At 40.1% G+C, this 17,647-nt stretch overlaps 2 protein-coding genes and 1 long non-coding RNA gene across 3 annotated transcripts; 2 read left to right on the top strand and 1 right to left on the bottom strand.

Annotated features, from left to right (window-relative positions):
- Positions 1-53: 53 nt before the first annotated feature.
- On the bottom strand, positions 54-4,055 carry PPD5 (PsbP domain protein (Mog1/PsbP/DUF1795-like photosystem II reaction center PsbP family protein)). Its single transcript, XM_086602700.1, has 10 exons — positions 3,731-4,055; positions 3,425-3,545; positions 2,351-2,400; positions 1,846-1,913; positions 1,665-1,763; positions 1,298-1,357; positions 1,115-1,174; positions 979-1,033; positions 742-791; positions 54-286 (listed from the first exon to the last, which is right to left on the bottom strand). Exons 1-10 carry the CDS (start codon positions 4,014-4,016, stop codon positions 188-190), a joined length of 948 nt encoding a protein of 315 aa, XP_086458826.1. The 5' UTR covers positions 4,017-4,055; the 3' UTR covers positions 54-187.
- Positions 4,056-4,747: 692 nt separating this feature from the next.
- Positions 4,748-6,133, top strand: LOC147510869 (HXXXD-type acyl-transferase family protein). The gene has a single exon (XM_086599349.1). It carries the CDS (start codon positions 4,748-4,750, stop codon positions 6,131-6,133), a length of 1,386 nt encoding a protein of 461 aa, XP_086455475.1.
- Positions 6,134-9,897: 3,764 nt separating this feature from the next.
- LOC147510868 (uncharacterized) lies at positions 9,898-11,805 on the top strand. Its single transcript, XR_015216888.1, has 2 exons — positions 9,898-10,033; positions 10,109-11,805. It is a non-coding gene; the product is annotated as an uncharacterized LOC147510868 (long non-coding RNA).
- Positions 11,806-17,647: the final 5,842 nt, after the last annotated feature.

Raw genomic sequence — 17,647 nt, 5'->3', positions numbered from 1 at the left:
CGTAATAAACAGGCATACATCAAAAGAAGGCGCTAAAGTAATACTCAAATCTGTGCTCCGGATCTTAACAAAATTGCATTGCAGAGGAAATGATAATTATAGACAGTTGGTATGTTTATAATCTTATATTAGTCCTAGCCAAAAAAAGGAAAAAGGAAAAAGTCTCTAGAAAATTTAAAAAATGCTATCACCAAAATCTCCAAGGATCTTTGAATGGAGGGACATAGTTATCTGTAGGAGGAAGAAGCCGGAATGAAGCAACTGTTTGCTCTAACACGGGTCCTATCTGTATCACAAAAGATAAATGCTGCTCCCTTTTAGCAATAAAAACAACATATGGTGTGGTCCTTCAAGCTAAAATGGTAAAATTTTGTGCGTAAATGTCGAGTGCTTAAAAAACAAGGGGGTAGTGTAAAGTAAGGACTCCCTAATCTAATATATTTGCCTGATGTTTTCCTCCAGGCACAGCGTTTTTTATAGAAGCTTTCAAGTTTCACCACGGCAAGTGTGGAAGCATAAGCCGTGAATGTGTTTCAAAGGTTTTTATCTGTAGAACGATCAAGTGAAAGTCTCAAATGTCTTTTTTAAAAGAAACAAAGACCACCAAACAAAAGTAAACCTGAATCCTGAAGAAGTGGATCCAAAGGCAAAACATAAAGAAGTAGAAAGCAGATACATATGTCAGGTTTGGTCAAAGGACTGCTCCAGGTTTTAGAGAGAGAGAGGGGGGGGGGGACTTACTAACGGCCATTTCTTGCTAAGAGTAGAGGCATTCAAAGAGTACAAATAACCTGCAGAAAAGCGGAAAAAAGCAATGAGGAAGAAGAAAGTCTAAAAGCATTAGCAGAGCTGGACAGAGGCTACAGAGGACACATCTACAAATGAAAGAAGGGAGCATTAGATACATTGATATCAGTAAAAACGCTTTGTGGTGTTACTAAGATCCAAGTATTTCATAACAACATTCTTAAGACCTACCATCTCGTTCAGCAGTTGAAGCCACATAATGTCGGTAAAGATTTGATTCTTGAGCCTGCATAATTTCACAGGACATAAAGATAATCACAATTATACTCAGAGAACTCAGGTTTTGACTTATGGAGAGATTTCTTACAGAATTAGTAGGTGATTTCCGGACAAGGTATTCATAATACCAATAAGGCTCCCCATCAATCTGTTCCAAAAACAATTAATTGGCGTCTGCACTTTGAAATACTAACAACAACTTTTATGCTGGTTGGATGTGGATTATTTTGTTAATGGAATAAAAATCATGTTAAAGAAAATCTCATCTTACTTCGTTAACATGTGTATCAAGAACAGAACTCTCTGCCTTGCGTTGTGCAGAGGTGACACGCTGCAACATACCATTTGAGTATCAGTAGTAAATACAGAGTGCAGATAAACAAGTGATACTTCTTTTATGTGACTATAATTTGAAAATGCCTACATAAGTACGTAACTTACTTCCTGTCTACCTCAAGGCATCAGTTACAGGTTATAATTGCTAATATATAATTTAACAAATGAAGCAATCCACAAATGGCTGAAGTCCATTAGTGAAAGGACTAAGTTATAAATTAGTCGTTAATATTCCAAAACATAGTGAGTGATTAGGTGGTTTTTAATATCATCTAAAGTGAATAACTGAGTGAACCAAATACCAATGCAGACTTGTCAGACAAGACAGAATCAGCAACATCTTTTGCATCCCATGTATTCTTGTCATTCATTTTTAAGAACTGTGAATTTGGTGGACCAATCTGTTTGGAAGAAAGAAACTTCTGTAAGTCCAAGAAAGAGAAACTGAAAAGATAGGTAGCATAAGGGCGTCAGTAGAGTTACCGAAACAGAAATAATGAGGTTATCAATTATGTCAACACGCTCAGACACAATGCGCTGGCGAGCATCAGCTGTAAAATAGCAATCCCCTGATTAATGATTCTGTCTCCAGTTATTTAATAAATATTCATGTACTCACTGATCTTGTTCAAATTTTTAAAAAAAGTAGTACGTCACATTTCAAAGGAAAATGTAGAATACTCAGTACGGAAATAGGAAAATTTCTATCTTCCACTTGATCAAAGTGCACTAACCTAACCAACTGGTGTGTTCTAGGTTTTCATGCTAGAAGGAAAGGATTAAAAGAAGAAGAAAGGAAACAAGTAGCTCATTCCTCTTAACAATGAAGTTCTAGAACTAGAAGATATCTATAAGAAGCTCATACATCTGCACCACATATATGGCAAATATAAGCAGGAAGCTTTCTCCATCTTGTTCTGATACTCTATTGTCCTTAAGATAGGAGAAAACCTTGATACACAAACTGAAATGGACAAAGTACACTTACGTGATAGTGGTGCAGCTGATGAATATCGCTCTGGTTTTCTGGATTCCACCCTACAAATTGGACTCGGAAAATAACGAAGCTAGAATAGAAAATGGTCTCATGTATACAGTAAACGAATAGAACTTATAAACATAAGAACTTCTATATTATCTAGAAAGGGGAGAGGAGGCACAAGCCTGAAATGTTGACAAGCATTTTCAGTAAAAAAAAAAGCCTTACTAAGATTGCTCCTCCTTTTAGAATTAATAACCCTCTATTCTGTATGTGTAAGCATCAAGTAAAGGGTTTATGCTATTCCAATTGACTATAGTTCATACAATCTGGATAAGCTGAAGTGGAACAATATTTGGCAATTACGAAGTCAGGTAATGTTTTTGGTTGAAAGAGCATTCATACATAGATTAGGAGTATAGAGAAACTAGATTGTCCTAGCTTAGTTACTTGTATGACAATAGAAACTGAAGAAAATGCCACCAAATTGATATACCGAGCTAGGTTGTTCTTTATTTTCTATCAGAATGATGGAATTACCAAGCAAAAGAAAGTATTGTCGGAGTAAGTGAGAACCATTCATCTAATGCAGATACTTTCGGAATAGAATATACTGGTGCTACCTAATTATAATGTACAGGAATATTCATATCCACACTCTGGACCTATTATCGAGGCAAATGTTATGATTAGAGATAAGTATATCAGTATATGTTAAATGCCAGAAAAGTTATTAACCAACAGCAAGTCTATGTATATACTATATAGGTTGGGCTTGGTACAGAGCAAGATTATTGCAGATCAAATTTTGATTGAATTTGTTAAATATTGGGAATTTATTTAGGGCATAAGGCGGTGTCTTGTTCTTGTTAGATCTCACTCTAAGGACATGGCATTCATGGGTTTTTATTGTATTCACATAATTTTCTACAGTAAACTTAGTAGTGGGAACCGGGAACACCTAAAAGACAGAACTAAAGCCCTCAAACACTTTGAAATTTCAGTTTTCCCCAAGATACATGTACTACATTTGCTTTTACGCCAACCAAGAATTCAATCTGGCTAACTAAGTAATGTACTTACCATTTGAAGACAAACTTCTTCGATGGCATTTCCAATGGATATAGAAATGAATAAGCATTTATATCATCAACTACCAAAGCCATCTTCAACTTTTTATCTGTCTCAGTCGCCGCAGCTGCAACTATAACGTTTACAAGAATATAAAACCATTAAACCATCCACATATATTGAATTAGAGATTATCTTATATCTCTTCCCTTCTACACTGATATATACCTCACACTACACTATAAATTCAATGCTCATCCCCTGTTTCTAGTGCTTTCAATGGCTTAGAAAATCATAGGAAGGCTGGAGCTGGATTACCTGCAGTGGAGAGGAGCATTGAAACTGAAGAAGAAATCCCAAATAGCATAAGTTCTCTCTTTCCAAAACCAGTAGTGTCCTTGAATCCTTGAGTTTGGTACTCATTTTCCAGACTATGTATTGCAGAGCAGCTACGAGTGCTTCTATTAAGAAAGACTTTGTTATGGTGTCTGCTCATGCAAGAAACACTAGTAAGAATGGGAAGATTTGGAGGGAAAGATTTGGATAGAGAAGGAAGTTGAGAAAGAAGAGCTGTTGCCATTCTTTCTTGTGTCAGCTCATCCATTCACTTGGATATAAAGTAATGTCCATTATGATATTTTCAGTCACTTGTCTGTTCACACCAAATTTGCCTCGTGAATAGTAATGACACAAAAATAAAGTTCACCATCCTATACATGCAACCAAAACCGACATAAATAAACAAGTATGGTCTATGCTGAGCCAATACAAAATTACAAACCAAGTAAATGGAGTTGAAGATTTGTCTATGAATCCAATACGAAATTGCGATGAAATTAGTCCAATTAGTTTTATCTCATATATATTGATTTACTGAGGAAAACTAGTTACGTACATGAATCATGCCTAGAGCCATATATATTAGTTTTAGTAAGGAGTGATTATTATTGCTGTAGGAAATGACAAATTTTTATACCTACCACAAACTTGACGCAACCCTCAGCTAGACAGCTAGGATGCAATGTGTGCTCGGTATAGTGAGGATGGAGCAGAAAATTCATGATGAGCATATAGAGAACTATGATCAATGTTTAATTGCAGCTGTGTGAAAAATATGAATCAGAGAGTACGTACTGGGGACTTGCATAATGACAACATGGGAAGCTTGAGAATTGATCAAAATCATTATATACAGACTTCATGGTTATGTTCACCATCAACTACTTCAAACCAACAACCAACACTGTAAAATGGTCTTTGCATGTCGAACATAAATAGTAACTAATCTACTACAAATCCCACACCACTCACCACCTGTCTTGTTACACTTTGTTCATGGCTTCAGGGATTAAAGAGCTCCATTTCGATGACCTCAATGTCTCGGTAACAGTTGACAATGTAAGTACAGTCATTCCGGCTGGACCAATCCCAGCTGATTCGGGCGACTCTTTATACCTATCAAACCTTGATGATATGATTGGAGCTCGTGTCTTCACTCCAACAGTGTACTTCTTTCGATCAATTAACTCAAATTGCGACAAGAAATCAGTTGGGAAAGTGCTAAGTGACGCTCTAGCCAATGTTTTAATTCCTTATTATCCATTTTCTGGTAGGCTAAGGGAGACTAAGAATCGGAAGTTGGAGATATTTTTTGGACCAAATCAAGGTGTACTCATGGTTGAAGCACATACGGATATGTCTATTAATGATCTAGGATGCCTGGAAATACCAAACCCTGCGTGGACACCATTGATTTATCGATTCCCTAATGAGGCGGCATACAAGGTGATTGACATGCCATTGGTGATTGCTCAAGTAACAACTTTTAGTTGTGGTGGATTCAGCCTTGGCCTAAGACTTTGCCATTGCATAGTTGATGGGCTAGGTGCAATGCAATTTGTAGGTGCTTGGGCTGCTACAGCGCGTTCTGGTGCCATTGTGACAATTCCCAAGCCATGTTGGGAGAGGGAAGTTTTCAAGCCAAGGAAACCTCCAGTGGTGAAATTTCCACATGTTGAGTTCATGAGAATTGACGACGGCTCAAGCCTGACTGCAACTTTGTGGGAAGCCAAACCAGTCCAGAAGTGTTATAAGATTAGCCAAGATTTTCAAGTTCAACTTAAACAACTAGCTCAACCGGATGACGGTCAAGGATGTACTAATTTTGATGTGTTGGCTGCACATATCTGGAGGTCTTGGGTAAAAGCGTTGAATGTACGTCCACTAGACTATGAACTTCGGTTAACATTTTCGGTAAATGCTCGCCAAAAGCTCTCAAACCCACCTTTGAAAGAGGGATTTTATGGCAATGTGGTGTGCTTAGCATGCGCAACAAGCAGTGTCTCACAACTGGTAGAGGGACAGCTCTCAGCTATAGCACAGTTAGTTCGTGAGGCACGCCAGAATGTAACAGAGGAATATGTAAGATCAACGATCGATTACATTGAGGTAGACAGGCCCATGAGGCTTGAATTTGCTGGAAAATTGACAATTACTCAATGGACAAGGTTTTCTATATACGAGTGTGCGGATTTTGGGTGGGGGCTGCCAATCTATGCAGGTCCTATTGATTTAACACCTACACCACAGGTTTGTGTCATCTTGCCGGATGGTGAAGCATCTCCTAGCAGATCAATTGTGGTTTGCATTTGCTTGTCTGAAGCTGCTGCTTCAAAATTTAGAGAGTGTTTGTTCGAAATTCCATTGACTACAATATTGTAATTATCACTCAACAACACTTGAAGTGTGAATTACGTATCAAGACAAATTTACGTTACAAATTTGAATTAACCCCAATTTCAGTACAGCAATAATTTTCCATACAAACGCAATAATTGGGGGTACACAGTACACTATATGATAGCCAAGCTGGGGTAATTGTCTGAATCGTCTATGATAAATCGACATTGTTCTCCTACCAGCCATGCCTTTCAATTTTGACCAATTCAATGAGTTTTTGACTCTTTTGCCCTTCCGTACAACATTCTCTCTCCTCTGCAACACTCTCTCTCCTCTGCAACACTCTCTCTCTCCTCTTGTACTTCTGATGTTGATATGCACAGTCATATCTATCCGTTAGATTCTCTTAGCGATACATACCAGCGATTAATGACCGTTGGATTTCAACCCAACAAAAATGAAAACGGATTTTAGCTATTGTGGGATCACGAACCAGCAACTTATGGATCTACTATCAGTAATTTATGGCTTGTTTTTATTGTATGGATATGAGACACTGTTCACCTCGATTTTTGTGCCAAACTATAAAAGTGTTTTCAAACCTCCAAAGCTTCCAATTTTTTTACTTCATCTTCTTGGTTATCTTGTCCTTCGTGATTTTGGTAAGGTTTTTCATGGAGGATAAGAACACAAATCTTGATAATGGATTTTTCTAAGGTTCATCTTCTTGATTATCCTTTTTCTCTACGGTTCTCATTATTTATTGAAATGTTTTGATCTTTGGTTTGTTGTCTTCAGTGTTGGTTTCTTTCTAGGTCATCTTGGGTTTGTTTTTACGTAGTAGTGTATAGAGTTTTTTAAGGTTTCCATAGTTGTGTTTACTATTTCTATGTTGATTTTGTTCTACTGTTTCGGCAGTAAACTGCTTCAACACAACGAGAGCAATGGTAAAGAACGCACTAAGAAATAGAGGAATTTGATGTTGGGGGGAGATGAAACTGAACCAAATAATGGTATCGCCACGCACCCAAGATCTATTCTCTAGGGATCAAGTTTCCACGTAGTTCCTTTATGAAAAATAATGTGGTATTTATATAGGTAGAGTAGAGAGTCCTTGTGGCTCAAGTAATCTTGTTGCTTGAGTAATTGTGATAGAATATAACCTGTCAACCGATAATGAATCGGACATAAATCAATGTACATTAGTGGCAAGCCATGTGACTAAGGTTGACCTTAGACACTGAGTTAATGGGCCCGTACATTAATCCATGATATTGCAAATTGGGCTTTAGCCCCGTTGATTAAATGAATAAAATAAAGACCCTACTAATGGGCGTTTGCCCGTAGGTGGGGGTCGAAACACCGCCCATCTTTGTCATGCGAACAAAGGTCACATGGCAAAAGAAAGAAGATAACGGCAAGGAAAACTTGGAATAAGAAAAAAGTAAAAGCGGAATGTATAACAAAGTGTCGCCGTATGAATGTAAACGATAGGACTATGGACGATCGGAAAAATTCGTGAATTATCGGAAATAATGTAAAATTAACATATCACGGGACGATTGTAGTTAAAAATGGCGGAAAAATGCACGTAAAAAATTGAACGAAATTGATTCTTTGAAACTTGTAATCAACGCATTACGTAATAATACGAAATTTGAATTCGACGATGCGTGCCAACGGAATAGCGATACTTGGATTATACCGTTGAAAATTAAACGTAGGGTCAGTTTAGTAATAAAAGAAAGGTAAATACTAATTGGACTCAAAGTGTTCGGATGTGATAAGAATTGAGAGTAGAGATGAAGTTGGAGTTGGAGAAGAATCCCACCAAAGACTGGAAAACCTCGAAACCTATATATAAGTCTTTGTAGCGCACATCACATCTCATAAAAATAATCTTAGCTCAATCAACCGAGCAGGCGGGCGATAAAACGCAACTTCGTCCGATACGGCAGCTTCGTTCGTCTTCGCTTTGACTAGCGGTGCACGTTTTCTCCATCACTCATCTCACCCCTTCCGCCGTTACACTATAGCCGATATTGCTAGATATCGGCCATGGTTGGCGAGGACCATGGTTTGTACGTTGTTTTATGTGTTCGTTTCTGCGCTAAAGGTCCTCCTCGAGTCGAAACTGGAACTTTGTGATTGGATGAATGGCGATCCAAGCCGTTCACTGTGGAGTCCCTTTCCGAGCGAAAAACCAGAAAACCGTATGGGTGTGGTTGCCCTTAAACCCCCACAATGGCGGTAATGCGTGAAAGGAAACAAACATTGGGGTGTCCCGTTAATTGTTTTATGACGAGAGCACCTTTGACAAGCACTTCCAAAGATTGCGCCGCTACACCCAATGCTTGGCGTCAAAGCATATTGCTTGGAATCATAAAAGCATCGCGAGCATGAAGCTTGACTTAGATGCGGTATCTTCTTGTTGGTGTATTCTCTTCTTTTCTTGTTTTATTATGGTACGCGTGGCGTTTGAAGTATGTTCTTAGGAACTCTCTGTATCGAACATGTGGAGATGAGACAAAAGGGAACTGGTTGGTGTTGTGCGCGATGGTGAAGAATGAAGAAGAAGAAGGCGCCTGTACCCAAAAAGTTATAAACCAAATACGATATAGTGCGGCCTTCTAAGGAAGCGGCATCGTAACCGCTCTTAATAAACTGGCCATGTGCAATCGGAAGAGTTAGGAACAAACAAGATACGGTGAAACGCCCTCCAAGGAAGGGCACCGTACCTGTGTCCCATTGAGTTGGCCTGGTTCGTCCTTGTGGACTCAGTGAACCCGGTTTTCGAGCAATCGACCCGATTTTTTTTTTGCAGGTAGAACTACAGTAATATACGGGCGAAAAATAACCGAGAAGAAAACTCGATGACGATCGCAGACTTGGTGAGGTGGAAAAAAGGTGACAGATACAACGACTACCTGGAACCGCGTCGATGGTCGCTTAAGGAAATACAGAAAATACTAGGAGTCGAGAAATTTGAGATGGATGAAGTGTACGAATTTGAAACGAAAGTCGAAGAAGATGAAGTAGTAATGGCTTACACACAATTAAATTGCAGGAATACAATTCCGTTGAGCAAAGAAATAGCGCAATTACTGGAGTGGTGGCAAATTGCACCGGGACAACTGCGAATATCGTTCGGTTAATCTTTACAAAACAAGCGACCGTTTACAAAATGAATTTAATGAAGGTTCGGGGCTCAAGAAATCTTCGCGTTGATAATGACCGAAAGCCATCCGACGAAAGGGTACATAAAATTTGAAGTTGAATTCAAAGATTCAAACGAAGTTTTAAAGGGTTCCCAAAAGTATACACCGGATGGGATAGATTTGCATCGCCTTGCGAGGGAAGTGGAATCCGACAGAGTTTAAAGTGCCGAACAGATTTCGAGGTAAGCCAAAATATAAGTATTGAAAATTGTACTATGAGTAAACCGTTGACTAACACGAAGTTATTTTGTGTCTAACGAAAACGCGAAAGTACACTACCGGATATTGAATTGGACAAAGAAGTAGAGAACAACCTTCGTTTCTTCTTTCATGAATGCTCTGACGAAAGATTGGTAGATCTGAGCTACTTTGATGATATCGTTGATTTCCGACATTATGGGGGTATCGAACAACGGCCCGATAGGTCCAAGGAGACACATAGCGAAATGGCGAAGAAGAGTAAGAGTCTCAGAAATGCAATATTCGGCAGCGACAGCGATAGTGAAAAAGAAGATGGAACGGAGTTAACACAGCGAGAACTAGTCTTTGAGTTTGCCAAGCAAAAAAGTGAATTGTACAAAAGAATCGCGCCACAAGAAAACGGGCGAACGGAGACCAAGAGAGACAACCAACGTTACAATGTATGATGCCTCGAGGGACGAGACTACAATGCACCAAACATCCCAGACGAAATATAATACATACGCAACATCAAGAGGAAAAGGTATGTACCGTAGAAAACATAGATATGTAAAAGTGTGGTGAAATGTAATATCTCGTTCTGGTTTGGTATATATAGGAAAAGAATGGCGGGGAAAAGAACGAAACAGTGATACTTACAAAAGATAGTGCAGCGAAGAACACAAAGTTGGTGAAAGAAAACAAACGGCAAAACAAAATGCAGGAGCAAAGAATCCAACAACCACTGGCAAGTACTGTCAGGGGTAATACTACTCATGGAGGAAAACCACAGAATCTGTTAATGGTAAGTTGACCGTTGATTTTTACTATTGCGTTAGGACGGTAAAGAAATTTGTTTCCAACACTAATCCGATGAAATTGGTAGTTGAAGCAGAGATGTTCAAGCTTGGAAGACGAAGTGAAGGGATTGCCCGGGATTACGCCAATGGAAGGGCTCGAAAAATATCAAAAATGTGACCAGAATACGGAGAACAACGAAGAATATGACAGAGTAATGTCAATGATCTTCGATAGTATAAACCAGGTATGATAGTATTATTTTTATCAGTTATTGCAAACTTGTGTTTAAGTCTGAAAGATGATGAAATCAGATTTTTTGCCGCAGGTTAAAACGGCGGTAGTACGGGCCAAAGAAATTCATGAAAAAGTCGAGAAGAAAAATATCGTTCCGAATGAAGTCAATGCCTTAGAAGAGATAGAGAAAGTGAAGATACTCAACCAAAAATTGGAAGAGGCAAACAAAGCGTTAAGCGGAACCATCAGAGAGTTAGAAGACGAAAACAAAAACTTAACCGAGCGGACGGAAGAAGCAGAGGAGAGATCGTACGAAGAATTTGGGAAAGCCTGTGAGATAATGGAGGAACATAAACACTTAAAAGCAGATGTGATAGAATTGAAGTCCCTCGTGGCGACCAAAGATCAGGAACTTAAACGTGCGCAAAAAGAGGTAGAGAAAAATAACAAGCGAATGACAGATTTAAACGAGCGGCTCGGCCAAGATCACGTGCAAATGGCACACTGTGAATCGTCCGTAAGACAACTGACAGAGACTTTAATAGAAACGGGCGATGAACTAGAACGTGAGAAGATGAATTACAAGGATTTGTACGAGTTGTATATGCGAAAAGTTGGGAAGAAACCATTGGATTTTCCCAAACCAATGATCATGTGATTGCGAGTATGTAATATCGTAGAGCTAAAAATTCTTTTTATGAAAATAAAAATAAAGTATGTGTTGGCTATTGAATATCATTGTGATGTCAGATAACATACCTGTATAAAACTTAGTGTTGTTGATTTATGAATGTAAAAGAACGAGACGCCCCCATGTAGAGAGAAAAACCTCCCAATATAGAACCATTGGAGAAAGTTATTGAAAGGTAAAGGGGACATGATCGTGCTCCATGAACCTAGCTATTCAGGTGTTAAAATATTTGTACCGAACGTGAAGCACGGCCTGACAACTGTTGGAGTTGTCACAGGTTCAAAGTCGTCACCCGTGCACTGTGACCAAACTAAAACACAACGTCATTGCCTTAGTAGTGGAATTAGCACGGATATTGTATTGTGGGAGTATTGCAATAATTGTTCCGAGCAAGAATAACCATCTTATTGACTCGGATTTCCGTCAAGTAGGCATGAATGCGACTTACTTGGACCGAAAAAGGCATAATATGAATGACCTCCGTAGAATGAACGTTAATGAATGACATTGTTTAAAGTAAAAGTACAGACGAATAGAGAAATGTAAATGACAACCAAACTAAGATAATGGAAGTTGAATGCCTTTATTGATGGATAACATAGAACGAACTACATAGATGGATAGATTTGTTATTGATGGAGTAATGTAAAATTGCAAAAAATTTCCTAACGGTAAAACTTGCGAAGGTGGTAAGCATTCCATGGCTTCTCTATTATTCTTCCAGAAATAGTACGGAGGAAATATGACCCCTTAGATGCTGGACGATCTATGATGTAGGGTCCTTGCCAATTTTCCCCAAACTTTCCTGATTCTATAAGCTTTGGGTTTCTACGGAGAACCCAGTCTTTAGGAGCAAAAGACTTAGGACGTATCTTCTTGTCGTAATTCCGTTTCATGTCAGCTTGATACTTAATAAGCTGTTGTAGTCCCTCAGAGCGAACCTCATCAATAAGAGCTTTTGGACCGAGCCAAAGCGGCGTCATTAGAACTGTTTCAACAAAGAATCGACCGAGATGTATGGAAATCAGTTCAGTAGGTAAGATCGCCAGCACCATATGCAAGGTTAAAAGGTGATAATGCAGTTGAATACTTTGGCGTTGTCCTATAAGCCCACAAGACAAATTTGGTAACTCCTTGACCCAATTTCCTTTGGCAAACGGTCAAACGCCTCTTTAGGTTGGCCAAAATCACCTTATCGGTGGCTTCGCCTGCTTTCATTGGCTTCATGGATGATAAGGTGCGGAGAAGTTATGCCGTATCTTCAAATTAGCACGTAAGCCCGAATTTAATTTCTTCAAAGATCGAATTGTTTACCATTATCCGATACAAGTGCCGCAGGATTCCAAAACGACAAACAATATTTCTCCACAAAAACATTTTGACATTGGAAGCATGGATTTGGACCAAAGGCTTTGCTTCTACCCATTTGGTAAAGTAATCGGTTGCCACAAGAAGGAATCATATACTACCCGGAGCTTTAGGTAAAGGACCAATAATGTCTAAGCCCCATCTGGCAAATGGCCACGGGCTTAGCATGGGATGCAATTCAGTAACAGGTAGTTTACTCATATTATCGTGCTTTTGGCATGGCTCACACCTCTCAGATAGGTGTTTTGCATCCTTTTGCATCTCTGGCCACCAATAGCCCTGTGTCATAGCCTTATGAGCTAAACTGCGCCCCTTGGAGTAGCTTCCGCATAAGCCGGAGTGAATCTCTTCCAAAACTTGAAGTCCTTCCTGTTTTGAGAGGCATCGCAACATAGGGTTTAAGTCCGAGCCTTTGCGATATAAGTGCAAACTTTTGTCAGTAACAGATATCACCAAAAACTTCCATGCATCGCGTTTGATTCTTTCAGCGAGTTTTGGTTATGGCGGAAGCGAAGAAACTTGCAAGTAGTGGATATAAGGAAGACGCCAATCATGCGCATCGGAGATCATCACTGGCTATGATAGTATCATATCGGGAACTTCAGGACTATCATCTGCTTCATGTACCAACTCACTATCTGTTTCGGGAGCGAATTCAGGAGGAACAAATGGATCTACAGATTCTAATGGAAGATCCAAAATATGGTCATGTTGTGAATTTTCCATCTCCCTTTTCCGCTTCGAAGTTATGATTGGTGCGATTATCGTAGGTCGTATTTTATTTTTCAAGGCATACAAAGCAAAACAAGTAATTGCTTTCATGTACATACAAGTCATGCAATTCTTTTTCGGTAAAGTCAATGCTTGGCTCTTTCTGGAACTCCAGAGTGATGTGTCTTGACTCTTCGCTTCTAACGGCGGCAGAGAGATAAGCCAATGAATCAGCATGACGTATGTCATTTTGGGGTCTTTGAGTGATAGAGATGCTATCAAATTGTCGAGCAAGGCTATGTATCAAACCAAGATAAGCCGCCATACGGTCATCTCTTGCTTCAAAAGACCCGCCAAACTGATTGGCCACAAGGCGAGAATCCGTGTATAACTGGAGCTTTCGCGCCCCCAGCTTCAAAGCTGTTCTCAAGGCACAAACGGCAGCCTCATACTCGGCTTCGTTATTTGAAGCGGGGAAGCCAAGTCGCACAGATTTCTCAATCTTCTCTCCGCCGGGTTTAACAAAAACGCATCCAATTCCAGACCCAAATTTATTATGGGAGCCATCTGAGTAAACAATCCATAGGTCAATGGGATTAGGAATTGCGTTTACAAGTTGGTCTTCGTCGCCCCTAGTTATTGGTGGCAGAATGTCTTCCATAGATTCTTCTTGGCGCAAGAAATCGTCAATAGGAGAATCATCAATCGGAAAATCAGCTATCAAAGAAGCTAGAGCATGTCCTTTTTCAGCAGTACGACTTTCAAAGACAATGCTATATGCACTAAGATAACTTTCCCATTCGGCTAATCTGCTTGATTCCTGCGCATTACGAAAGATCTTGCGTAAGGGATACTCAGTATAAACTCTTACCAACCTCCCCTGGAAGTATGGTTTTAACCGACGAGCGGCATGAACTAATGCAAGTGCCATTTTTTCCATCTTTGAATAACGAGACTCAGCTCCGGTTAATGTCTTACTGATAAAAAAGACGGGTCTACCATCATCGACGAAAAGAACAGCACTAACAACTTGAGTTGTAGCTGCTAGGTACATGCCAATCGGTTGACCCGTTGAAGGACTTGTCAATATAGGAGGACTGACCAAGTATTTCTTCAGTTGTTGCAATGCCATCTCACAATCAATGTTCCAAGTTGCGCCCCTTTAAAGTCCGGAAGAAGGGATGACAACGATCGAATATTTAGAAATAAATCTATGAAGAGCGCGAAGCCGACCCGAAGTAAGCCGTTGAATTTCCTTCTTATTTTTTGGTGATGGCATATCAATAACGGCACGTATCTGATCAGGATTAGCCTCAATACCTCTACGAGTCATGAGGTATCCCAAAAATTTTCCAGAAGAGAGGCCAAAAGAACATTTGGCGGGATTGAGTCTCATGTTATACTTGTTAAGCCTATCAAAAACAAGTTGAAGATCGGAAAGATGATCACCAGTAAGCTTTGATTTCACGACTATATCATCGATATAAGCCTCCATTATTATTCCCAGATCGAAAAAATTGTATTGATAAGCTTTTGGTAGGTTGCACCGGCATTTTTCAAACCAAAAGGCATAACAGTGTAGCAGAAAATGCCTTGGTCGGTAATGAAAGCGGTGAACTCTTGGTCATCCACATTCAAAGAGATCTGGTAGTACCCTGAAGAAGCATCCATGAAAGATAAGCGTTGGAATCCCGAAGTGGCATCCACTAGTTCGGAAATTCGTGGCAATGGATACGGATGAATCGGACAAGCTGCATTAAGGTTTGTAAAGTCAATACAAATTCTGATTTGTCCGTTCTTTTTTGGCACTGCGACGACATTAGCAAGCCATTTTGGGTAAGTAACTCGTCGGATAAAGTTAACCGCAAGTAGCTTATCAATCTCCTCTTTAACTTTGAGCTTCCGATCAGGTGCCATTCTCCTTGGTTTTTGGCGAACTGGCCTTAAACTTGGATCAATGTCAAGTTTATGATAGGCAACAGAAGGGTCGATTCCCGGCATTTCCTCAATTTTCCAAGCGAAGATACGCTTATTTTGCTGTAAAAGGGAAACCAACTCTTGTTGTTCTACGTTCGAAAGTTCAGCCGGAAATAAAAGTGGTTTCTTCTCGCTGAATCTCCTACTTGCACTTCCAAAAGTCGATCCATTTGTAAAGCGCCCTTGCACATGAGCCTCAACATTATAGATGGAGGGCACGCCGCGGCTAATGGCAACTTGGGCTTGCAAGGATCGTGATTACCTCGAACTTCAGATTTTTATAGTCATCCATTGCTTTGTCATGACAGGCATGGGCCAGATACCGGTCACTACTGAACCTTGCAAATGTGCCCGGATAATGGGAACTTGACACACCGATGAAATGTGGAGACTACGACCCCATGGAATGTATCCAATCTCGCCCCAAAATTGCGTTATAGTGGAACGCGGCGGTCCATCAATAAGAAATCGAGCTCAACTTCTTTGTTCATTAATTTGATTGGTAAGGTAATTCTTCCAACCCGCGAAGATATTGTCCCATCAAAACCGATGATAGGATTGTCTTCGCGATGATCATACCCTCTTGAAGCCGCATCCGAGAATAACATCCACCGAAAATGACGCCGAGGTGGCCCCCGTGGTCGACCATTACCCGTTGAACACGAGAAGCACCTATAGACCACGAAATTTATAAGCTGCGTCATAGTGAGGGTGATATACACCAAGGAGATCATCATCAGTGAATCAGAGGGGCTCTTCTTCAGAAGTCTCGGTCTGGATTCCTTTGACAAAATCGACTTTGTTGATACGCTTTTGATTCTTACTCTGACTTTTGGAAAGAGACTCAACATGAGAATGGGAGACATTAATGACATGCTCATAAGTTGCATCACTGTTGAGAGTTTTTCGTAAGATATTCGTTCAAAAGTCCTTTCTCCACTAATTTCTGAATCCGACCCCGGAGAGAGCGACAAAGTCTCGTCTCATGGCCATAGTCATTATGGAATTTACACCACAAGGCTTTGTCCCTTTGTCGCTTTGGTATCTTGAAAAAGTGGATACGGCGGGAAAGAAGATTCCCACTTTTCAACTTCTCATATATAATAGAGTACTTGGCATTGGCGGGTCGGTTTTAGCTCGGGTAGAGTTTTTCCATCCGCGATTGAAATTGAATTGCTTTCGATTGTCATTTTTCCATCGTTATGTTGTTGATCCGATCGTTCCTTGCCGGCTTAAAATTTTGCTTTCGGAAAAATCTTTTATCTCGAATATCTTTGTCCCTTTGCTTTTGGCCGATAGGTTCTCCTCGACACGGTGTGTTGTTCAGCCCTAACATACGATCGTGATCGAGTTTTAGGGACATCTTTAATTAGAGAGTGGTAAAGATCCCTTATAATGAAGTTCGAACTTCTGTCTCTTTCATAATATAATGCTTCTTTAAAGGCGAAAAGAAGCATCCCATCAGAAACTTCTGGAACATCTGCTGCTGCCTTTCGGAACCTAGTAACAAAAGTACGTAACTTCTCATCACGTTGTTGCTTGATGTTCAGAAGTGAGTCGACATCCTTTGGCGTCTTGCAATTGTGGCGGAAACGATTAACAAACTGATTTTCTAGTTCATTGAATTGGTGAATTGATCTTGAAGGCAACTCACTAAACCAGCGTAACGCTTCTCCCTTTAGAGTCGATGGAAAGAGCTTACATATGAGCGGATCATCTCCACCCCATAACACCAACTTATTTTTGAACGATAGAACATGCAAGCCAGGATCTCCTTCCGACTCATCATAAAGTTCAAAATCGGATTGTTTGAAGTCGGGATGGTGGTAAGCTTCTTGAATGTCGACCGAAAACTTATCAAGTACGCCATCATTGACTGTCAAGTTTTTCGTTCTTACATCCCTTGACTCTCTATTGTTAAGTTCTTTTGCAATCAACTCTTTTCATTTGTTGTTACGTTAGAGTTAAAGTATTGGCTCGAACAATTTGGGCCCGGTCGTGCCTATATGGAGAAGGATACCTTCCATTATCTCTTATTGGAGTTAGAGATCTTTGGCGGTACCACGATCGACTCCGACCCGGTGATTGTCTTTGTCTATCCCTCGTAAACCTGTTTAGGCGGTAGTCACCCTTGACCGGGTGGTCGGAATAATTATACCACTTCTCCATGTTTTGTTGCTCTTGTCTGGGATGCCCGCCTTCCCAGTCGTGTCGGACATATCTCGGATGGCGGTCTTCCCTTAAATTGCTTCTCAGAGGTAAATCTTCCCTTTGAGATCGGACATGTCTAGGGTAGTAGTTATCCCTGCCAATCCGATTCTCCCCATAAGTACGGGTAATAGGGTCATTACTCCTAGAGCGTGCACTGGTTGATTG

The sequence above is a fragment of the Coptis chinensis genome, chromosome 3, assembly GCF_015680905.1.
Source record: "Coptis chinensis isolate HL-2020 chromosome 3, ASM1568090v1, whole genome shotgun sequence".
Lineage (NCBI taxonomy): Eukaryota > Viridiplantae > Streptophyta > Magnoliopsida > Ranunculales > Ranunculaceae > Coptis > Coptis chinensis.
The sequence above is the reverse complement of the archived record's forward strand: the minus strand, read 5'-3'. Positions and strand labels throughout refer to the sequence as shown.